A 24,586-nucleotide genomic window follows, 5' to 3' on the forward strand; every position below is an offset into this window, starting at 1 on the left:
TAAATATGGTCATGTTGCAGATATGTCCTGGCCTACACATCATATTTTTAAAACCTTGTATCTTCTATCATATTGCTAATTTGTTTCTTTCCTTGGCTCTTGTGATTCGTTTTGCTGTGTCGCTATTGTTGGTGTGAAAGCCCAGATATCCAGAGTTAATTAGCCTTTTAGTAAAATGGAGGTGAGCTATTACCTCACCCTTTATTACAGATGCAGTCTCCCATTCTCAGCACTACATGCAATATACGACGTCATTCACTCATGAGGCAGGCTACATCGGCAACTGTTGTCATGATAATGACTCACAGTTTTCACTGGAGGCACATCTTGTTGTGGTTCAGCAGTGTAAATACCGTGTTGTAGGTGAATGGATGGAGTTTGTTGTCAATTAAAAAATTGCTTTCTTGGTGCAAAAAATACTTTTTACTTACGTGTATGAAAAAACATTGAATAACATGGAGCAGTGCTTTGAAAATGTCTTTAAGCTAGACATAAGTGAAAAAAAGCAATGCAAATGCATGTAAACAGGGGCATCCATCTACACATAATACGTTGAACCTTCATTTCTTCTGTGCTTTTACATGCACACACACACGTAGACATACTTGCCAACCCTTGCGATTTTCCCGGGAGACTCCCGTGTTTCATTTCTGGCACTGTACAGCCTGTATAAACCCTACTGTTTCCACCCGGACGACAATAGAGCTACACCAAGTGTAGCTCTATTGTGCGGCGCAAGCTATTGGAAAAAACAGGTTTCAGAGCGCAGTGGTACCATTGTTGCGTTGTGTCTGAAAGGACCTTCAGGGAGTGAGAGATGGAGAGTATAAGATAAAGAAATACTCAAGCAGGGGCAAAAATGAATGAATGAATAAAAACTGATGAACAGTAGTTTATGCCAGAGATTCACACAAGTTCACACCAGAGAGGCCAATTATTCAGTTTTCTTTCCTGAGAATTAAAAGTAAAATTAAAAGTAGGCCTATTTAACCTAAAAATACAGTTGCAGTGTACTTATTATTTTGTTATTTTCATTCTTTTAAAATCACCAGAATGCAGGAAACAAAGTCTCTGAAACTCACATTTTTCTGGAGGAGGAACCCCCCCCCGCCCCGCTTTGGCCTCGAAATTCCTATTTTTTGAGGTCTTAAGGTTGGCAAGTATGCACGGAGAAAACTCATGTTCTGATTTTGGTGATTCCTATCTAATTTAGTCAATCACCAACTCTTGAAATGCCCTAGTCCTTCTTGTCCTCCTTCTCCTCCTCTCATTTTTTTTTGTCTTCTCTAAAAAATGCTGTTTACTTTTTCTAAAAGTGGAAGTTTGGCGAGGGAGCGTGTGAACAGAAACAGATGCTGCATACTCTCTCTCTCTCTCTCTCACTCTGTCTCCTTCTCTCTCTCTCTCCCAGTCTTTATCTCCCTCACATACACACACAATGGCAAACAGCTGTGTGAGGCTGAGACAGTATGGTACTGTATGCATAGAATTGTTTACTCTCCTTGTTCGGGACCCTCTTGAAAAAGAGCAGTGCTCAGACTTGAGGCTAATATACGTCAAAGTGCTGCAAGAGACCTTTGAATATGTCAAAGTGCTCATAAGAACCTTTCTGATGAACACACATGTTGCTAGTGTGCTGCCTGTAAATCCAATATTGTGTTTCCTGTAGCCTCTTTATTGATCTCTCGTACGGTGACAACGTCTACTACTTTTAGGCCTAATCCCCCCCCGTCACAATGACAACCAGCTTCTCACGTTTCCTTCAGGGGAGAGCAGAGATTCAGACAGAAGACAGAAAAGCCCTGTGCCCTGATTTAACGCAGGGCTGCGTTGCCTTCAGGTACCAGTGAGACAATGAAATACGATCCAGGAAGTTCAGCTGGAGTAACAGATTAAAGGCTTAGCTGACGCATACTCGTTTTTGACAGCATTTAGACTAAACAATAGATAGAGAATTGTTGATTTTCATGAACTGATAATGAAAAAATATTGTAAGTTGCAACCTAGTGTTGTTGATCATATGGCCGATTAGTTCGGTTTCAAAATAAGAGGCTTTGATACTAACACAAATATGACAGCTGGAGGCACAAAATGATATGAGATTGTGGTACTTAAAGCTGCAGTCGGTAGAAACGGAGCAAATATGATTAAAAAGAGTTATTTTTTATAAAACGGTCACTATATCCTGACAGTAGTGCATGAGACAGGCAATCTGGAAAAAAATCATGTGCCCCTGTATACTCCGGTGCTCCTAATGGCATCTGTAAGATTTCACAGACCGGAGGAAAACAACCAATCAGAGCCGAGCTGGAGCCTTGACGTCTCTCTGAGCAGCTGTCAATCACTCGCAAACTCCGATCAAACAGTCAAACCAAGCAGCGCTGATCAAATATGAATCAATATTCTGTTACTGTAATGCCTATTTCCCTCCTCAAATGTTTTCAGAAACATCTTGTAGTGAAAGTTTGTGACCCCGCAGCCATGTTGAGATCAGTTGAGGAAATACCAAGCACTGCCCACCAGCCGGAGTACAGCCAATAGGAGCCCTCTCTCTCTGAAATGACCTGTGATTGGTCAAAGTTTCCCATCACGGTCTAGATTTTTTAAAGCCTGAAAACAGAGCCATGAGGAGGTGCAGAAGTCTAGGTTACTCCCACAACACTTGAATTACAATATGCTGAAAGGTTATTAGGGGAATTTTGCCCAATGATGCCAAAAATATACTGCCTACTGTCACTTCAAGGAGAAACTGTTGGTGAATTAATTCTGTCGTCTATCAAAATGATATTGCTTATCTTATAGAGTGATGCAGGAATGACGTATTTTTGTAGGCCAACCAGGAAGTTAGCATCGCCCTGGTTCCTCGAGAGGATTTTGGATTATTGCAGAAGATAAGCTCTGTGGCGAAAAATTGTTTATGACAATTGCACGTTTTGTTCAGCAAGCTAATCTTCACAAATGAACACCACTTTTAGGATTTATTTAAGCGTAAATGCAATCACCACTAGTAAAAAGTAAACGTTAGGCTATAAACAAACATCACATCACGGTTGCATGAGCGCGAGTATACACAACGAGGCTGTGAAGGCGGACGAGTCGGCGTAATGACATTTAGTAGTCTCATTTTGTTAGCAACCGTCTTTTTAAGACATATAAAAGCTTCAAAATTCTTGAGTGGGGTATTTATTGATGTATTTTATATCGTAGAACAAAACTATAAAATCTCTTCAGCTTGTGTTAACCACAGACCTTATTTTAGCTAAAAAAAAAACATTCAAAAAACCCATTGATTTCGAGATGAGGGAACCGGAGGTGCTAAAACTCATTTCTGGGTTTTAGGACTCATTCCTGCAGCACGCTAGTGAGCTACTGAATAAGAAATTGAATGACGTTTTTATATATATATTGCCACTGTTGTGTAGAAACCTCATACTTTCTGAAAGTTCCCATATAGCTTTGTGTAGAAAAGGATAAAGGTCAAATCAGACACAATTTAACTTGCTAACTGATCTGCTAACTGGCTCGCTGATCTGCCACCTGCCTGTCATTACACCTGGCTTCCAATCTAAATCTGCTAGTATAGCCTTTGTCCATCAGTGGTGTCAGTTGCGGCTCACGTGCTACAATAGCATGTGGGTTACAGTATGCAAGGCCTTCCTCATTTCTCCATCTATCCTCTCCCTCCCTCCTCCCTCCCTCCCTCCCTCCCTCTCTCACAGCCACCTGGCCCTTCCTCTGAGCCTGCTGGCTGACCAGATGCACCCTGAATACAGCAGGCCTGCAAGGAGAGAGGAGGGGAGATATAGAGGTTATTATGGGTGAGATTATTCATCTAGCTTTTGACAACCCGTAGAAATATAGTAACCCACAATAAGCCTTTTTTTTGTGATTGCTTAGAAACAATTAGATATCACTATTAGTGTGGGTTTTTACCGGTGTTCCTTGAGGGCAGAACAAAACAGGATTAAGTTATTCAGGGGCAACGAGAAGGGGGCAGCACCTTCTCCTTAATGAACTGTTTGTGTTTATCCGACAGCATTCGCTTGTTTGTTTTGCGCAGCCAAGTGCCTGTGGATTCTCACACGTTGATCATGTTCACTCAATTGTCGCTTGTCTAATTAAAAACAGATTAATGCTTTATTTACCACCGGGCTTAGCACCACCGTCAACTGCACTGTCTAGAAGTAAACTGCATGTCGGTGGAGGAGGAGGAGTGAATAAAGCATGCAGGCTGCAGGCTCCATTATCTTAACCTGCATTGTGTCTGCGGCGGCACTTGGGGCGCGAGGGCCGGGGCGTAAATCAGACAGTGATTTAAGTTTAACTCAGTGAAGATGGAGAGACAGAGAGGATGAGAGAGAGCAGAAGAGGAGGGAAGAATAACTCATTCATGCTCCTCAAGTGTCCCCCCCCCCCCAACCACCCCGATGGGCTGGTTGGCGAGGCAGCGCCGCATTAAGGAGCTGAGACAAAAGAGGGCATCAATGGAAGAGCCTGGAAGGAGGGGGGTAGTTAGTATAAAAACATTTTAAAGGGAGATCCCCTCTTCTGTTGAAGGGGTAGAGGAGGGGGGTTGGATGGAGTTGGACCCCCTCCCTCACACACACATGCAGATGCAAGCTCACACACTTTTTGTCTCTCTTGGCACGGCCCCTTGTTTAGCCTTTAGGTGCCAAAGCAATTAGTTATGTTAATTGCAGGGGCCATTGCCGGTGAATGCAGGTTGAATAGAGCCAGTCAGCAGTGGATGATTGGCCGGGATCCATGGTGTGGAGGGGGTGAGGGGGTAGAGGGGGCGGGAGTTGTGACATCACAGGGGGAAGAGGAGAGTGTGTGGGAAAACAGGGGAGGAGCTAGAGCCGAAAGAGAGAGACTGAGAGGGGTGAGAGGCTCAGAGCTTGAGAGAGAGAGCGCAAGAGAGGAAGCAAATCCAATGAGAGAAAGAAAGAGAGTTAAAGAGAAATACATACAGCATCGGAGGGAGATTGAGGGAGCGAGATAGAGAGAGCTTCACATGAGAGAGACAACAAAGACACAGACAGAAAGTCAGATAGAGAGAGAGAGATTGTGTGTAGTAGTGCAGCGCTGTGCTGGTCTACTCGGTAATCTGTCTCCATCTGGGTGCCATCTGTGTCTCTGGCTCTGGCCTTCGCCACACTGGAGCTCACATATGTGGGAATGCAAACACATGCCTGACATATGAAGGCGTGGAGTCACAGAAGAAGAGACAAAAAGGAAAAGGATAAGAAAGCGAAAAACCCCGGCCGACACAGCTGACTTTCTCTAAAAAGGACTGAAGAGTGGACTCTACTAGAGTGGAGGTAGGAGAGGATTGTGGGGGATTTCAACATGGGATTTGTATTTTTTTGTTCTGTGTGTTTTCAGTGAATTTATCTGTATTTGTGAGTGACTGGATCTGCTTTTGCAAATGGTGAATTTGTGTTTGTGTGTGTGTGTGTGTGTGTGTGCCATCCTAATTCCCAGAGCTGCTCTGTACTGCTGTACAGATGGTGCCTCATCCTTTTCCTCTTATCTCTTCATCCTTATCTTCTGAGGTAGGAGGGATGAATTTGTCTGCCTGTAGCCAGTGTACAAAAATAAAACGTCTGTTGCCATATGGACAAAATACTGATTGCTTATAGGTTTATATAAGAAGTTTATTATGGTCAATTTTCTTGAGATGTTGTTTATAGTTTTGAGGAATGATTTCTCAGAGGAATTGCATATGTAGTTCAAATGTTCCCTTTCCTTTTTTTTATGTTTCTCTCACGCCATATAGCCACTTTTGGCAACTTTCAGTGTTTGGCATCATGTGGTAACATCTGTAGCAGTAGCAGATTTTTTTGAAAAAGGATGCTGTTGCAATCTGACATCTGAACACAAAATCAGATACATTCCTACTTATAGCAGCCAAAACATTGAGCCTTCTGTTGCTTCTTTATTTTTCATCTTGCCCCTAATCCTCCCTCTTCATTTGCTTTCAAACAGAGGGCAAACAGAGGAAAAGCCTAATCCACCTGGAATGATAATGAAATAACAGACTCTCCCATATACTTGTGTGTAAACATCAAAAAACTGCTACCTCAAACTGGATAAATAAACCCAGCAGTGTGATTGGCTCCATGTGTGTGAAAAGGGGGGCTTATCTTAGCTCAGCTGTCATTTACTCCGGTAGTAATCAGTTTTTCCACATGGCAAGCAGAGCAGAAGAAAATAGGTAAAGAAGACTTGGTGCATCTGCTGTACAGTGTCCCAGACATATGGGGAAAGAGGAAGGGAACTGCTGTGCCTACATGTTACACAACGCAGACATCATCAGTGGGAATGTGGATCCCTGGCAGAGTGCAAAATGTCACATTGTTGCACTATGGATATAAGTAACTTGAGTTACAATTTTTTTTTTTTACCCATCTACAGTAGCCTACCTTGCAGGATAAATGTGTTTGTGCATGTGAGTGAGGAGAGCCAGAGAGACCTGGCTAGTGTTAGGCCATGCCAGACCAGTCCATCAGGGAGATAGGAGCGACTAACTGCCGGCTGCAGAGTCTCAAACCAGAGACCCCTGTCTGGTCTGCTGGACTCTGTCACCCTCTTGACAGCAGGCGCTGTTCTGCATCTGTGTGTGTTTGCACAAAGAGCAATTATTATTTTAAAATTTCTTTTTGCCTCTACTCACTCCTGTCGAGCAGTTACTGTTTTGGTCACAGATTCGTGTGGCTTTTGAAAGTTTTGATCGCATACTCAATATGTACGAGGTTGAATCTATAAGGAAGCGTGTATATATGTGTGCATGACATGTGTGCACCAGGTGTCCCGTAGACATTGTGTCTGCTGAAGTACAAGGTTGCTTGTCTTATAACTCTTTTTTTTTACTTCCCACCCAGCTGTGAGTTTATCTACTCAAAGTGTAGTAATAAATGGAGAAACGGACCACCGTGACCCCTTCGCTCGCCATGCTATTATCTGAAGAATTCATACACAGAATACCCCCTTTTTTTCACATGCACGTACACACAGAATAGAGCAGCTGCTTCAAGGAGTTTGATGCAGGAAGTGCTCTATTAGTTCCAGTGGCAAGGACTGTGATATCTGGCCCCGGGGGTTCAATGAGAGGTTGTGTGTTTGAATGTGTGCGTTCGCTTATGTGTGTGTGGACATGAAAAGGTTGGGTCATTTACTTAACAGAAACAGCTCAGTCACTACAAGTAGCGCAATGAAAGATTGTTTCATCACGGGGAACGTCTCCTGACAGTATAAATGGCGCTGTGTGTGTGTGTGTGTGTGTGTTAGCGAGTGTGCAGACATGTATCTGTGTCAATGAGCATCTAACCACCTGCGCTCGCTTTTTGGCAACCCCATTGACATTGTATGGGAGCCCCTCTCCTTGTGCTAAGTGCATGAGTCAGGGGTCTAGTGACCCCTTCGCAGGCGTGAGAGACCCGCTCAGTGACCCAAGACAAGAGCTCTATTTAGTGGGCTGGTGTGGTCTGAGAGGGGAGAGCGTCGGCACATGCTTAAAAGTCTCTGAAGTGACCTCAATTGAATTCTTCAAACAAATCAATTCAAGGTCTGAACTGAAATGAAGAGTCTACGTAAATACAATAATAATACATCAGAATAAAATGTAATTGGTACAGAAAAATTGGTATCTGTGATAAAGTACTGAGGGGCTTTTCGTAGGTGCAAAAAAGATGGGAAAATTAAAAGGTTTAAAGGTGCAGTGTGTAGGATTTGGTGGTATCTAGTGGTGTGGTTGCAGATTGCAACCAACTGAGTACCCCTCAGAGGCCTCGAGGCCATCCTTACCATAATAACATTACTTTTAGAGCAACGGAAGTCAGACAGCGGCTGGCGGTACAACGATTTTGCACTATGTGGCTCATGTTACCACAGTTTCACAAGCGTGTCAGAGAACTACAGTGGCCTTCAGGTAACGTAAAATCGTGAAAGGCCCTCTCTCTAGAGCCAGAGTTTGGTTTGTCCATTCTGGTCTACTACTGTAGAAACATGGCAGAGTAACATGGTGGACTCTGTGAAGAGGACCTGCTCCCTGTGTAGATATGAAGGGCTCATTCTAAGCTAACAGAAACACAACAATCCTTATTTTCAGGTGATTATACACTAAGAAAACGTAGTTACAGATATTATAGTCCAAAGCTATCTAACCGAAACACAGCTGCTGACATGTTAGCCAACAGTTGCCTACTTGCTCATCCAGCAGATACAGATCAACATGAGCATCCCACTGGTTGTTGTTTTTTTGTGTCTTTCTACCAAATATTAGCATTTCAGCTATATCATTTAGTCCACAGATTCCAGAGAAACATATTTAGCTTGCGAGCTACTTCCACTTTCTTCAATTATTGGTAGCATACATAGCTCAAAATGGCTGCTTACACTTTTGTATTTCAGATGTAGATTGGGTTTACGCAGAGGTATAGATTGTGTGCTCAGCAGTAATAGCTACTCTTTGACATTTAGTCATTTGAATGTTAATATCCCAAATATTATGTAAGGATGCCTTTAAGCAAATTTTTCCAGTATTTAACCAAGGAGGCGCAGATAAACAGAATTGAATTGGCGTCTTCTGAGCCTCGCAACAGGATGCGTTTAAACTTGTGTGACTTTCCCTGGAAAGACAGCATTACTTTTCCAATGTAAAACCCAAAAGGCAAAGGAGTTGATACACAAGAGGACGTGCAAAAGAGCAAACAAAATTATATGTGCTTATGTTGTTAGGTGCGTGGGTGGACAAGAAATGGGTGGTGCAGCCTCTCTCTATGATTTGTCTGTCATAGTCATTATTTTGCTCCCTCTTCCTTTCCCTCTTTCTCCTTCATGGAAAGTGTGGACAAAAATGGGTGTATTTATTTTAAAAGAAAACTGTTATAATTTGCTTGGCTGAGACAAAAAAAACTTAAAAGGGACACACATTGACTCTTTGTAGCAGACAAGTTTATGGAGGAACAACAATCCCTACTTCACTATCAAGAAGACTATTATTAGTTACCAAGGCCTACTACAAAAAAAAAACTGTGTTCTTAAACATATGCACGCTCAAACCCATACAATATGCACACCCTTATAACACTCTTCTTCTGCCCACACATTCACAAACTCATCCTCCGCAGCTCTCTCTGTCCCATATTCTCCTCATTGTTTTTGAGCACAGCTGGCCTCTTTGTTTTACTTATCTGTCTCTCTCAGCGGTTGCTGAGCGCTGGCTCTTTCATACAGCTGGGCTAAAGCTTACACACAGACTCTATGGACCGTATACCTACTACTCAGCTCTGATTCACTGCATCCCCGAAACCTGAGGGGGGACAGATTAGTCAACTGTATGGAATTGTTTGTATTTTTTCATGAGCTTTGCTTACAGTATGTGCTCAGTGTGCCTCACTTTAAGTGTGTCTCACAAAATTCAAGAAATGCCAACATTGCACACCCTGATATACCTTATGACATGACAGAAAACATCAAGCTGTGTATGGCAAAATACTGTTTTGAAAGGGAAGATCTCCAAAACAACTTGTGAACAACATCCATCAACCGTCATATTTCCTGTCAAGAAACTTGGACCTTCTACCTACATCTTCATTGCGAGTCTCTCTGGATAAATGTCAGTGGAATGCCTAAAATGTCAAATTAAAGGTCTTGAGGTGAACCTAAACTTGAAACCTACTGAGTCATTGCACCAGCGCTCTCAGTCTGGGTCAGGCCAGGCTGTGTAAATGTCTTCCGCATGGCCCCGTGGTGATAGCAACATCTGGTTGGACCTGAGCCCGGGCCATTTGGCTGTCGAGGCCTCTGACACCTGGTCTGAAACAGGCCGGTCTTAATGCATGCTTTGTTTTCTCATGTCCAGAGCTCGTATTTTGTTTTATGGACTACCGTAACTTACTAGTTCAGAGTGTGCGTCTGCGTATTATGTATGTCTACCAAAGTGCTGAGCTGAGGAAGAACAGTGTTTTGCCTGTCTGCAGGTTAAGTTGATTGTCTGGGTTTATAATACATTATATATATATATAGGTGGCTACCCAGTCTTAAATCCTCCAGACACACATGATGATATACATCTTCAGGGGAGCTCTAAAAGTCTTTTCTGACATCACATCATTTCGTTTCACCCTGGGAAAAAAAGAAGATAACACAACTTCATTTTAATACGGTCATGCTTCCATATACTGTAGCTGATTGTTTTTCTCTTTTTGCAGTCTTGGGTTTTAAAGACTCTGCAGGCTCACGGTGATTGATGGGCAGGCTAACCAATTAGTTACGGAGAGGTGAGAAGGGTTGTAACCAGATAGGCAGATAATCTACTGGCCCTCGGAGAAGGGAAGCTGGTGTGAGAGATGTCCTGCGTACGTGTGTCGCAGCTTTTGTGCTTCCAGGTCATGATTGACAGATTGGAATTGTTCTTGTTTTGTCACAGTTGCGTGGGTGTGTGTACACGTGGCCTCAGGCTGGCCATTTCACAGGTGTGTGTGTGTGTTACTTAAGTCTCCACTAAGCCGATGACAAACCCAACACCTGGTGAACGGGGCCAACACACACACACACACACATGATGACACACATCCACTTCCAGCTCTATCCCCTGTGGCTCAGCTGTGTGTGACGCAGGCGCGCGTCTGTGTTTAAAGTTTGTGTCACTCTGAATAACACACATTTGACCCAGTGACGGAGGAGCTTATAACAGAGGCCGAATGCGACTACGCGACTGTGAGTCTGTGTCAAACACATACAATTTTACTACATTTACTCTACATAATATCGGCCTTCTTGGCTGCTTGTAATTTTATTCTGGGACATAGACAGGATCTAGAAGTGATAATAACAGTAATAGAGTTGAGAACTGCTGTCGACTGCCATCAGTTTTCTTCCTTTAATCCGTTAATTTATTAAAAACCGTATTCCACAAACTAGCGAGTGACGTCACAATGACTACGTCCACTTCTTATATACAGTCTAAGATAAGGACAAGGGAGCAGGATAATTTAACACTATAGGTTTATGTTATGGTTACAGTTCTTCATCAAAGAACCAGATATATTTTAATACAGTTGCTCTTACTGATACGGTTTGTTCCCCACTCTAAAATGAAATATCTTTTACTGTGATGTTTTGGAGTGTAAAGTCACAAACTTAAAATCCCATCCAGTATATTCTCCCAGCGGTCTGACCTCATGTACACGTGGACGCTGACAGTACTCGCTGTCCGTTCTCGCTGTCCGACCTCTGCCAAACCTCCTCTGCTTCCAGCATCACATCACATAACTTTGCCTCTTTTACGGCTCATTCTTAGCTTTTATGGAAGACGTCTGTCTGCCTTGCCGTCCCCTCTTTTTTCGTTTTTCTCCTTAGCTCTAGTGCCACTAAGTACATTTCCATCCCCGGGTCCCTTTTTTTTTTCACCATGTGGCATATGCTGGATTACAGCAGTGTTATTGTACTTATCTCACTGAGTGACAAAGTCATTCCAGGGCTTCTCTCGCCGCCACGGGTGAAATGTGACTTCAGGAACACATCTGTGCCTCTTCACACGTGTGCATGAAAGTCATTTCTCTTTTTAATTCCTCCAAAGGTATCCCTCCTATGTATACATCTTTTTCTTGCTTCCCCCCCCTCGCTTACTAACGTTGCTACCTCCCCATCTCTCCCACCCTCCCTAGCAGAGCGAGGAGCCGAGTGTTGACATTGGGTTTTGTCCAAATATGTAGTCTACGGGGCTGGAAGGTGGTAATGAGAGCCAAGAAAAACAGCCCGGCTCTGAGTCTTGACAACCAGGCTTGTCTTTCTGATGAAACCAAATGAAAACAGTATTTTCTGTCCTTGTTATTCCCTCCCTCCCATCCTCCTCCTCCTCTCCCTACGTGCATCCCTCCTTCTCCACCCCTGGCGCCTCTAATTTGCAGACTAATTTCTTATTAAAGCCAGCGCTTGTTTAACACTCTCGCGCGGTCAGTAAAAGTGTTACTGTGATAGGAAACTTTTAACTTCAGTAGGGGATTTAATAAGGAACATAATTTGAAAATAATGCAAGTATGGATGTAGTTTTTAAATGACCCGTATAAGCGTAGATTTGTAACGTAGCGCGTCGTAAACCAGAATGTTGTAAAAAGTATCTGGTGAGCGCTTAACGTGGGAGTGAGACAACTGTATCGTGGCAACAGTTGAGGGGGTGTCAGTCCCAAGAGAGCAATAGTATGAATTAAGTTAATTGAAATAAGCAGAGGGGACACGTGTCTCCTGATTTTCAGACATCTGACACCACACACACACCGGAAAAAACCCTCTAAATACTGAAGTCCTTGAACCTGTCGTTTTGCTATGAGGTTATAACGACAACCTGACACTGAGAGGCACCACGCACTGTCGACTTATCTGCTTTTATAAGTGGACGTGTGAGTGTTGGTGCATGCGCCCTTGTCTTTGCAGTGTGTGCATGTGTGTGTGGGTGGAGGTCAGGAGGGAGAGAGCAGGATAGAGGAACAGATGTGTGCTGTATTGTGGTGGTGTGCGTGGACGGACGGGGACCAGGTGCAGCCTTTGTCTCCCCGGCATTTAAGTCCACTCGCTTGCATTCAGCCGCCTCGTGCCTCCCCACCCCTCCCCTCCACGTCCTCCTCCTCCTCCACTCCTTGGAGGGACAGCAGAAATGTGTGTGTATGTGTGTGCGTGGAGGAGGGGCTTGCTTTGGCTTAGCGGAGGGGGCTCCAGCAGTCCCTTCTGCACCCCCCCTCCTCCTCCCTCACAGGTGACTGTTGGAGGTCCCAGCTGGCCAGCTCTTGGCCGATTAGATCCATATGGTACAGGTGGAGGAGGAGGAGGAGGAGAGAGAGAAGTGCCCATCAGTTGCATGGGTGCTAAGGGAGCTGTTAGCTTGTCCCTTTTTTGCCCTGAGCTTCAAGACAATTCCTTGTATGTCTCACCATATTTTTTTCTGTTTACTCTGCGGTTTGTTTTTTAATGTTATTCCCCCTATAGTTCATTTTCATATCTATTGCTGTTGGTCTGCGCTCTGCTGTTTTAGTTGAGATTTTGTCCTCATTGATGATGATGTGGCGGCCTCTGTTCAAAATTTCGGATCATTTTTTTGTTTGTTTTAAATGGTGCAGTCGTGGAGTTAGTAGTCACAATAATGCTTTTATACGTCCAAGGAATACACCAACATTTTTTTTATGCTTTTCTGTTTCTTAGAGAGTTAGAAAGTTAAGTTTAATTCCTGTGCACTGATGGTCCGGTACATGTTTAGCCTATAGCTTGACACAAAGAGTAGAATCGGATGGAGAAAGCTAACCATCTCCCCAAAAAGATGAAAAGATAATCCTAAAGCAATGCTAAATCTCCCTTATTTGCATGTGAAGGCTTGTTAGCTCTCAAGCTATAGCCACCCATGGTGTTGTTCAGTGAGGACATTACTTCTGAGTTGCTGCGTTGTTATCATAGATATCCCCCGGTTTGTGGACTGCCGTTTTGAAGCCTTGATTTCCAACCAGAAGTGACACGAGAGGGTGGAGTTAAGTACAACCTAACGCTGATTAAGACATTTTTAGACAACCAAAAAAGTTCTAATTAATCACGCTGTATTGAAGAAGACTTGAAACTAGTGGTTGAGACCATAAACTCATGTTTACAATGTTTACTGAGGTAATAAATCAAGTGAGAAGTAGGCTCATTTTCTCATAGACTTCTATACAATCAGACTTCTTTTTGCAACCAGAGGAGTCGCCCCCTGCTGGCTGTTAGAAAGAATGCAAGTGTATGGTACTTCCACATTGACTTCACTTTTCAGACCCGGAGGTTGCCCACTGGTTGTTGTTGTTGTTGGTTAGAAAGCTACAGTGCAGGGCTAACTCACTAAACCCTTATGTTTTCTTTTCTTTTATTATACATTTAACACACAACACTTATTTATGAGAGCTTTAATTTGGTGTAAGGCATTTTTTTATCTTCTCATCTAACTCCCGGTAAGAAAACATTCATTAGTATTCCTTTTACAAGCTGTTTTAAGGTTTGATTCGGTTAGCTGTGGGTGTCTGTGGGTTTTAACACATCTTCACGGCCCACATAGTTGTAGCATTGCACATGCTCTGAATTGTCTTTTCGCTCCGTGATAAATTAGTCAGGCCTGTGTTACGTCTTCTCTCACCTCCTCTACAATGACAGGAGAGAGATAGCAGCACGGCACACGATCCAACATCACCACACACCCTTCCACACACACACACGCCTCGTGACTCACAGCCGCTGCCAGAGAGTTTAAACTTCAGAGTTAAACCATGAGCTTAATACACCCTAACACCGAACACATTTATTTATACATCGCATCAGGTGTAATTGATTTGTAGTGACTCAGAGTAGGTTATCCATCCTCACTTCACGTGAAGAGGTAACAAATGTTCTTGGCACTTTATTTGTGCTGTTGTTTCTGATTTCATTATTTAATGGATTGCCTTAAGTCGCAGTAGTGGCTCAGTGGGAATAGCCCTCTTCTCTCTCTCTCTGTCTCTTCCTGAGCCTCATTCTGAATCATCACCTGCAGAGGCAGAGGCAATTAAAGCCGATTGAATGTTTTAATGCAGACGAGCGTCACCTGAAGCTGAACAAACAAGGAACACCTGGCTAGCAACGACAGCCATCACCACAGATGCTTTTCCATCCGTGCAATAACAACTGTTGTAGGAAGCGAATAAGTATAAGCTTGAGTAACTGACTAGATTATACAACATTATATATGTATATCATGTGTTTGAGAAAAGATGAGAGAAGACAATAGGAGAACAGCAGCACAGAACGGTGAGCAGAATTATAATTATTATTTTTTTTTTAAAAAGAGTGTGAATGAACTCTTCTGGTTTCCAGCTTTGTATTGCATTATTAGTCTGCTCACAGTGTTGTATCCTCACAAAGTGCTGTCTGTGCATCACGTCGTTTCCATGTAATCCTGTTGATGTGCAGCAAAGAGCCTTTGTTCCATTAGAGCAAAGATGACAGGTGGCATTTAGACCAGACAAACACCCCACATCCTCCTCTAAGCCAACAGTCACCTGAGTTAACATTAGACCACTTTGTACACTTATAATGTGTGTATGTGTGTTTTGTGGCGGCCGTAACAGCTGCCTCCCCTGACTATATACGACGGACTCAGGTGCTCCCGAGCCAGATGAAGTCATCCAGCTATGTAGGCTGTCTAATTGACAAGCAGAGGCAATTCTCTATGGGCTGTCAGCACTACATGCACGCACACCTGATGTCTCCTGTTTTTGGTCCCATTACCTCTGGCGTGGCTAACGTCACACACCGCGGCCACATCTTAAGATTGCACAAGCGCAGCTGCAACCTAATTTCTCAGTTCTATAGTGACACGGGATGCACAATGAGACACATGTACGATTATGTTTGAACTAGGGCCGTCAAAGTTAACGCAATAATGACGTGTCAACGCAAATTTGTTTTAACGCCACTAATTTCTTTTACGCATTAACGCATCTTGCGATTTTTAGGTTGTAGCGGGCTCAGTTTTAAAGCGAGAGTGATGGTATCAAATGAAACTATAAATTTAAGGAATCCATTGGTACCAATCATGTCATACTAACTTGTCGCGAAGGAGGCTAAATAACACTCCAAACTTATGCAAAATTTTGGTGAGGAAAAACTGGCATTGACATTTTCAAAGGGTCCCTTGACCTCTGACCTCTAGATATGTGAATTAAAATGGGTTCTTTGGGTACCCACGACTCTCCTCTTTACAGACATGCCCACTTTATGATAATCACATGCAGTTTTGGGCAAGTCATAGTCAAGTCAGCACACTGACAGCTGTTGTTGCCTGTTGGGCTGCAGTTTGCCATGTTATGATTTGAGTATATTTTTAATGCTAAATGCAGTACCTGTGAGGGTTTCTGGACAATATTTGTCATTGTTTTGTGTTGTTAATTGATTTCCAATAATAAATATATACACACATTTGCATAAAGAAAGCATATTTGCCCACTCCCATGTTTATAAGAGTATTAAATACTTGACAAATCTACCCTTAAGGTACATTTTGAACAGATAACAAAATGTGGGATTAATCCTGATTAACTATGGACAATCACGCGATTAACTGCGAATCAATATTTTAATCAATAGACAGCCCTAGTTTGTATTCATGTTTACGTTCCATGGCATCATGTGGACCTGTCAGTCAAAACACAATAGGCCTACAGGAAGCTTTACAAGGATGACACACAAATACCGTTCACTGCCACTGTCAACTTGTGAATACATCTCCATGCAGCACTACTGTATAGCACAAGCCAAATGCTCAGCTCACTTGTGTATATATGAAGTTGTTTACATGGTAACAGTCTTGACACTAAGGCCATATGCCCCGTCGATTCTGTTATTGAGATGTCAGTCTAATTTCCTGGCCATACGGACGGAGTGTGCAGAGCTTTGGAGCCGGTGTGTGTGCGTGCTGCAGGCTGCTTCCTGCGGTGCACTGGCAGAGCAGCATGTGTGTGTGTGTGCGGTGGTGGGTACACGACAGTCCAAATGTCTGCGTAGATCCCTCCTTCCTGCCCCCCTATGTTGGTGAACAGGTGGAGCGATGGCAGGCAGGCCACGGGGCTGAGAAAGAAGAGAGTGGGTGTATAGAGGACTGCAAAACAGAAGGAAAAACAGTCAACGCTGTATAATGAGTTGCAGGCATGACAGATGAGTTGCATAGGGCAGATTGAGAAAGTGTGCAGAGGGATTGACTCAAGGAAAGGCGGGTTGTCGAAGTTTATTTTATGTGTGCATGCTTCTATGCACTTTTTGTAATTTTCTCTGAATTCTTAACACATTGATTTCTGTATGTTTTTACATATTTCACAAAATTAAAAATGCTTTTTATTCATTCAACGGGGTGTAATTCCCCCTTTAGAGTTCTCATGAGTTACCTACTGACGGCTTAAACCCCTCCAACTCAAAGCCTTTATAAACTGGGAGCCTGTGGCTGAAGGCCACGCAGAGTTCATAGCTGTGAAAAAGATATAATGGGTGCCATTGAAGCCAAAGCCCTAAAACCATGAAACCACATTTAAAAAGCTGCTCTCTGCTGACCCATGACCCGCGAGACCAATGCTTGTCTATTAATCGTCCATTCTTGGAGCGGTTAGAAAAGTCTGATCCACTCCTAAATGGAGACGGGACCCCGGCCTTCACGGATCTCCAGGAGACAAAGACGCCTTCTGATCCCGCCGCCACACCCCCCGTTTTCACTCTCTCCGCGCCCCTTATCTGGTGGTCTCATTCAGCGGCAATAGCATATTGAGAAGTTGCGTTTAACATTCAAAAGCTCTGCCGATCTTGTTAGTAAAGCGTGAAATAACCCCGTCCCTTTCTCTCCCTGTCTCCCCCCCCGTTTGCCGGGGAGCTCAATGAGGGGGCATTCTTCTCCCACACAATAGGCTTCTTCAGCATTTCTTCTGTTATTGATCTGAATAGTTGGGAGTGAGGGGCTAAACTTTAGACATCTGGCTCTTTGATGGAGGGGGTGCAGGGTGGTTGATGCCCTGGCAGTATGTGTTGTGTGATGTGAAGTGGGTTGGTGGTGGGGGGGGGAGGTGATGGGCATTTTTGTTTTCTTTTGTGGCTATAGACCTGAAGCTTTTGCATTGATTTAAACTATGGAAGGTTAAAGCTGTCTTTTTATTTGCTTGTTTATTTGTCAAGTGGATGCTTTAGTGAGTTAAAGTCCTTCATTTTTCTTTTTGTGGTTTTCAATATCTTTTTAAACGCATTTTGTACATTGGTGTGTGTGTGCTGTTCATCTAATATAGAGGGAATGATACGATGTGACAACATCTTTAAAAGCGTTCTGGTTTTTGACCTACAGCTGACCTCTCTCTCTCCTCTCCTCTCTCCTTCCTCTGCAGACAGTAGAGAGAAGAAGAGCCCTGCCATGCCCGGTTCTCCTGTGGATGCTAAGACTCATTCCAGATCAGCCCCCAGCAGCAGCAGCGCCAGCTCCACCATGCCACCCCTGCCCTCCGTCAACCCCAGCGGCCCTCGCCCGGCCTCCTTCTCCACCACAGCATGTAAGGATCATTCTTGTGCAGAGCAAAGCCTGTGACGTTTACTTGTCGTTTCCACCCTCAAAGATTGCATTTGTATTCATAAATTGAATTTGTAATGGCATCCTTAAAGCGCATCATCTTAATTTCTCCCCTTTCCCCTTTACCTCCCAAGTGACCAACGGGAATCACCATTCCCCACCGACCCTGAACGCAGTGCCGTCTCCGCCGCAGCGCTACAGCAACGGGCCGTCCTCCTCCTCTTCCTCGTCGCTGGCGAACCAGCAGCTGCCGGCCACCTGTGGGGCTCGCCAGCTGAGCAAGCTGAAGCGTTTCCTGACCACGCTGCAGCAGTTTGGCAACGACATCTCTCCCGAGATCGGAGACAGCGTCCGAAGCCTGGTCCTGGCCCTCGTGGTAAGATAACTTCTTGTATCTGGCTTTTTCGTCTTCTCTTCATGACTTAGATTGACTTGGTTTCTTGAACGTCACTTTCCCCCTGTCTCCCCAGAATTCGACAGTTACCATCGAGGAGTTCCATTCGCGGCTTCAGGAGGCCACCAACTTCCCCTTACGGCCCTTTGTTATTCCTTTTCTCAAGGTAAACACATCTCCAACATCCCCTACTCCATCTACCCGTATTTGCTTTGCATTATTCCGTTGGACTACTTCCTTTTTTTTCTTTGCAGCAGTATTTTTCTTCCCCCTCTCAGTTTAAGTTTTAAACCTTACACCCTCAGAGTCATCCATCCCTGCTGAAAGCATCACCCTCCCTTCTCCTGGGGCTGTCAACCACATTATTAATCGCAGAATAAAAAGTGATAAAGAGAAGGTCCTTGACATCACCCTCATTCAAGGATGATCTGAATAATCTATGGCCCGATCACATAAAGAACATGTGCGTCGTGACTGAAGAGTAATAGATTTGTGACACGTTGTCTCCAGCATACAATGCTGTGGTCTATAAAAAGGCATCTGTGCAGTGTTTTCTAATTGAATAAACAACTTCATTTCAAAGTAGCTATCGAGATCTGCGTGTTGACTTGACAAGCAACAGATGAGCGTGCGTGTTAAACAGCCTCTCGAGCCCCTTTGTAACCAGCGAGAGTATACTTTTTAAGAGCTCCCCTCGGTAAAGCGGCCCGTAAATCTTCAGTCAGTTGTGCCGCTGTAACTTTCAAGCGTCCGAAAATCTGCTCTCTTTTTCCGCACTTACCTCTTACTCACCTTTGGAGCCCCTCCATCTGTCTGCCCGAGAGCGCCGAGACAAGAAACCTCTGTTCCCCTCCTTCTACTAATTTATCACGAGGGGGGTGGGGTCCCCACGACTTGATTCCAACTCCTTGAGAGTCTTAAGAAAGAGAGAGAGAGAGACGGGGGGGGGGAGAAATAGACAGATGGGACAAAGTCAGGGGGTGAGGAAGTGGAAAAGAGAGAGAGAGAGAGAGGAGAGAGGGAAACTCGGAAGTGTGAAACATGCCTATAAAGTGTTCCCTTCCCTTTTTATGGGCGTCAGCATGCCATATGGAGCCGCTGTCCCGTTAAAAAAGCATTCAGCTGCCAAGGCGCCGCCGATCCAGCATCCGCCCCGCTGAACCCCAGAGAGCCCTCTGCTCAACTGACACACAGCACATGTGTCCGCTAGCTGGGGGCCCCCAGGGAAGGAAGGGAGGCAGAGGAGCATGGGAGACCGACGAGAGCACGGGGGGGGGGGGGGGGGGGTCGGTATGGAGATAAAGCAGAGGTATATCAGCATCTTTTGTGATGAAGGTGCGCCGACGATAGGGAGAGATGCTGTGAGACAGTAAAAAGGTCAGATTAGAGAAGAAAAGGTTTACAGAATCTGCTAGGTAAAGGCTTAAAAAGCGGGAGGTCACGAAATGAGAACGGCATGGTTGTTTAGTTGGTTGCTCAAGAAGAGGGAGACCGAGGGGAGCGAGGAAGCGGCGTAATTGCAAACACACCGGAGTCTGTTCCTAATTAGGGAAATGCAGAGGAAGAAAAAGCGAGATGGAAAAGATAGGACACAGATAGACGGTCACAGATAAATATTAAAAAGAGAAAGAAGGTAAGGAATGAGAAGGAGAAGCGGAGTCTGTGTATCATTTGTTATGAAATGTGTACAAGTTCATAAGCCCCCTGTATCATCGTGCGTATCGATGCTGCGACCAACCGCCGTGTGTTGTGCTTGGTAACCAACTTCAGCAGCAGCGTAGAAAACTCCCACCACAGCCACCATGGAGGCAGCCACAGAACAACACCCAGACCCAAATTGAGTCTTACAGCCAGACCTCAAGGAGTCAGTGCCCCCCCTTAAAATCCCCACTTATACTCCCACTACGCCGTCCTCGCTTAGCTCTGTTACAGTGCTGGTGGTCTGTTTGTGTCAGATCTCGTATTTTAATGACAAGCTGACTAGTGCTTCTCTTTTCTGTTGGTCTCTATCTGCCTCTGAATGTGAGGTATGACAGATGGCCTGGTACAACATTGCTCAATCATATTGAAAAACAGGAAGATTTCTTAATTGAATTAACTCTTCTGCAAATTAGAAATGAACCCTCACCCATTTCTTTTCTTCTTTGCCAGGCAAACCTTCCCCTTCTGCAGAGGGAGCTCCTCCACTGCGCACGGGCAGCCAAGCAGACCCCAGCCCAGTACTTGTCCCAGCATGAGCATCTCCTGCTGAGCACCACCATGGCCTCCTCTCCAGACTCCTCCGAGCTGCTGATGGAGCCTCCGGAGTCCATCGCCACCAAGAGACACAGCCCCAACAGGTTAGATAAAAGTATACTATATTAGTGGAAGTACACAGCCTTCATCTCCTCTGCTCATATTTTTAACCGCCCCACTGATCTTCTCTAATCTCCAGAGCTAAAGAAAACGGTTTCCACGAACGTCCGCCCGCGGCCCTGGAGCCCGCCGCCAAACGAATCTGCACCATCAGCCCGGCCCCCCGACACAGCCCCGCGCACCCGCTGCCCCTCAGCGCCCAGCTCCACCCGACCCCTCCGCCCCTGCAGCACTACGCCCTGGACGACATCGCAGCGCCGCACATCCTGCACCGCGAGCACAGCCAGCGCATGTTGGAGATCCGCGAGCTCAAAGACAGGCCCAGGCTCCCTGGTACGTGATGCTTTATTAAGTTATGTTTTTGGCCCCCGGTTTCTTAGAGTCATTTTGTTTCTTAAGATTTTAAAGTTAATGACTACTGACATTTTATTTATTCCTCAAGAGAAGTTAATTCTCAGTCTCACGCTGGTGGTGGAAAAGTTCAGTTTCATGAAAAACAAACAGCATCAGACATTATTTCCTTTTCATTTTGTGGCAGTAATAAATAATAGTTAAGAGGCTACCGTACACGCTTCTGGACATTAAACTAGTTATCCAATCAACTAAACTCAAATTATTCAAAAACCTGCAAATACCAAAGACTTTTACTTTAATCTAGTTCTCCACAGTGAGAGTGAATGCAAGTGGAATTTAGAAATGAACCCATTTGCATGATGACAGACATATATTATGAGACCGATAACGGGTGGTCTGTGTGTTTGGGTAGCCGTCCCCCGAACGTATATATATCTCTGGAGTCCACATGGGTGTATAAACAGAGCTGTACTGTCCAGGCATGGAGGGTTAGATCTACTCTGGTGTATATCTACCCTCCATTTGGGGCTTGTCAGCACGCAGTGGAAACAGCAGTAGCTCACACACACACACACACACGTACAGAAACATACCTTGATATGTTCATGGTAGAGGTGCTGTGTTTACGAGGCCTTAGTCCCTTGTCTGACAGCCTCCCGCCCGCCTGCCGCCACTTAACTCATAGACACACACACATAAACACACCGGTGCACACATTCGTGGCTTTGAACTGATGAACGCTGATGAGAACCAGGAGTAGAGAAGAGGTCGAGGGGAAGGCTAGAGAGCGAGCGGTGTGTGTGTGTGTGTGTGTGTGTGTGTGTGTGCATGAGGGAATCATTATTCTTTTCAGCAGTGGCCTCTCGTTGGCTGTTTGTTACTCAATTTAAAGAGATGGTGGTTTGTCTTTGTAGTCGGTGTGCGTCTCTGCGTACGAGCATGTATCAAGACGTTTCTGGGCTCTGTATGAGCACGAGCTTGTGTGTGTGTGTACAAACTATTATCATTACTGTTAAATGTACAATTAAGATATTGCTTAAGTTAGAGTATTGTACAACAATGAAATTGGAATCAGATAGTTCAGTAAATGAGTGTGGATGTTATGTGTGTATGTGTTCATGGTTGTAATGGTCCACAGTGAGTGTCAGAGCGGCTGGTTGTGTTTAGAAGTGGAGCCACTCCACTCAGCCTGAGTGTCTCCCTACTGGAATGCTGTGAGCTCCAGTGTGTCTATATATGTGTGTGTGTGTGTGCGGTTGACAGCTGACTTCCAGATGTGCGCAGGCTCTGGGTGCTGGAAGTCTGTTTTGCATCACAAGCTTCTCTTTTTTTTCTCTTTCACCCCTCAACTTTCTCAGTCCATCTTACATGTTTTGTTTCTTATTTTTTGTTATTTGTTTTTACTTTACCTCGTTGCCGTCACTCTTAATTCTGGGTGTAAGAAGGTGCTGCCTCATGTCTCTTCTATAGGGCTGCAAGTAATGAAAAATGTGAATCGGTGTTTCCCATAGCCCAATATGACGTCCTCAAATGCCTTGTTTTGTCCACAACTCAAAGACATTCAGTTCACTGTCACAGAGGAGTAAAGAAACCAGAAAATATTCACATTTCTAAAGCTGCAATCAGAGAATTTAGATTTTCTTTTTTTCTTAAAATTACTCAAACCGATTAATCGATTATCAAAATAGTTGACAATTAATTTAATAGTTGCCAACTAATCGATTAATCGTTGCAGCTCTACTCTCTTTTGCTATGAGAGGAACATATTTAATCCCAATTTATGACCATCACAAGAGATCTTGTAGTGACATAATTAGGGTTGGCCTGAATGCTTTGAAGCGTCGACCATTGCCATTGTTTTCGACCTCCAAATCAGTATTTGAATGCTTCATTTTTATTTGTTATATACAAGTATGTAATGATAATATATAAATACCCAAATAACCCATGAAATGAGGAATGAACCCACAACATTGTTCATTGAATTTTAAAGTCAAGTCAAGTTTTTTTTTGTTGTTGTCATATTCAAGCACAGATTTGCCACAGACATTCACACACACACACCTTTCACTCACTCACTGTCACTTGTGGCTTCTCTTCCATTAAAAAGCTATGTTAATCACATTTGCCTGTGGTCTGTCTTGGGTGTTTTAATCAGGCACTAACGGGGGCTACCGCGAGGAGCCGGTGGACCACAGGCTGACAGACAGAGAGTGGGCTGATGAATGGAGGCATCTGGACCATGTAAGTCTGCACACAAGCACCACTACTACTGCTGCTAATGGCTTGCGATAGTGAAAGAATGTACAAATGTAATTTGTCTTACTGGGGTCCTGTACACTTAAAGAGTTTTAACTTCTCACAGCATGAAATCAATGATACATCTACAGCACATCTGGATGTCATGCATTGACATGAGGAATTCCCCCAAAACATAGTGGCTTCAAATTATGTTATGTTTAAAGAGTAGTGGTTTCATAAATAGCTAAAAGCAAATCTCAAGTCAGTACAATGTTGTGTGTCCATCCTCGTCCTCTAGGTGTTGAACTGCATTGTGGACATGGTGGAAAAGACACGGAGGTCGGTGAGCGTGCTCAGGCGATGCCAGGAGTCAGATCGCGAAGAGCTCAACTACTGGAGACGGCGTTCGAGCGAGCAGGAGGACCCACGCAAAGGAGGCTCAGGCTCCGCTCCGTTCTCCAAGACACACAGCCCCCACTCTGCAGAGCCTGGTGGGTACAATTCAATTATGTTGGTATGCCACAGAAACCGATGATTCTGCTGTCGTTTCTGTGATTGGCGCCTATTGTTTTCAATAAAAAGAACAATTCTTCATGAACGAAGCCAAACCAATGGAAACCAGTTAGTTAATTATGCTTAAAAAAAAGGGCAAGTTCACCAAAACTACAAAAAAAAGTAATTAAAGCCAGATAGAAGTATCTACCATGCAGATGGTTTTATTTATTTGCCCAAGTTTTGAGAACGTCTGCCACACAGGAACATGAGAGTGAAGAGAAATTTGTACGTGTGCTCCATAATCTGAGTTTTGGATGCTTGGGTGAACTGATCCTTTATTTTAAATGTGAAAAAGCATTATAGATGAGCATTAGTCTCAGATCCTGGAAAAACAAACTGTTGACAATTGGAGGTTAGACATACATTAAGGGGAGAGATTTTGGGCCATTGTGCTTCAATAACATGTCCTCTTTCAGACTAGTGGAAAGAAAACATCCAAAATACACAGTTAGGTGTTTATTTTACTACTTTTTCTATTTGCTTCTGTAGATTCCTCCTAAATTCACCCAAAGTTAGCATTAGATAGCGCCTCATTTATATATTTAAACATACAATTTCAGAAAACTTGTGATACAAAAAGTAATTTTGTTAATATAAGT

At 44.1% G+C, this 24,586-nt stretch overlaps 1 protein-coding gene across 4 annotated transcripts in view; it reads left to right on the top strand.

Moving 5' to 3' along the window:
* Positions 1-24,586, top strand: part of cbfa2t2 (CBFA2/RUNX1 partner transcriptional co-repressor 2) — a 42,861-nt gene that overhangs the window by 12,646 nt on the left and 5,629 nt on the right. Inside the window, exons 1-8 of one of the 4 annotated variants that reach the window (XM_037776515.1) lie at positions 4,878-5,321; positions 17,910-18,071; positions 18,223-18,464; positions 18,559-18,648; positions 20,634-20,821; positions 20,917-21,170; positions 23,350-23,435; positions 23,731-23,923. In XM_037776515.1, the coding sequence (XP_037632443.1) occupies positions 17,936-18,071; positions 18,223-18,464; positions 18,559-18,648; positions 20,634-20,821; positions 20,917-21,170; positions 23,350-23,435; positions 23,731-23,923 (1,189 nt within the window). In that variant the 5' untranslated portion in view covers positions 4,878-5,321; positions 17,910-17,935. Of the gene's footprint in view, positions 1-4,877; positions 5,322-14,578; positions 14,800-17,909; positions 18,072-18,222; positions 18,465-18,558; positions 18,649-20,633; positions 20,822-20,916; positions 21,171-23,349; positions 23,436-23,730; positions 23,924-24,586 lie in introns of those variants that run through there. The other 3 variants (XM_037776499.1, XM_037776491.1, XM_037776508.1) reach the window with 3 other exon arrangements.

The sequence above is a fragment of the Sebastes umbrosus genome, chromosome 1 (genome assembly GCF_015220745.1).
Source record: "Sebastes umbrosus isolate fSebUmb1 chromosome 1, fSebUmb1.pri, whole genome shotgun sequence".
NCBI lineage: Eukaryota > Metazoa > Chordata > Actinopteri > Perciformes > Sebastidae > Sebastes > Sebastes umbrosus.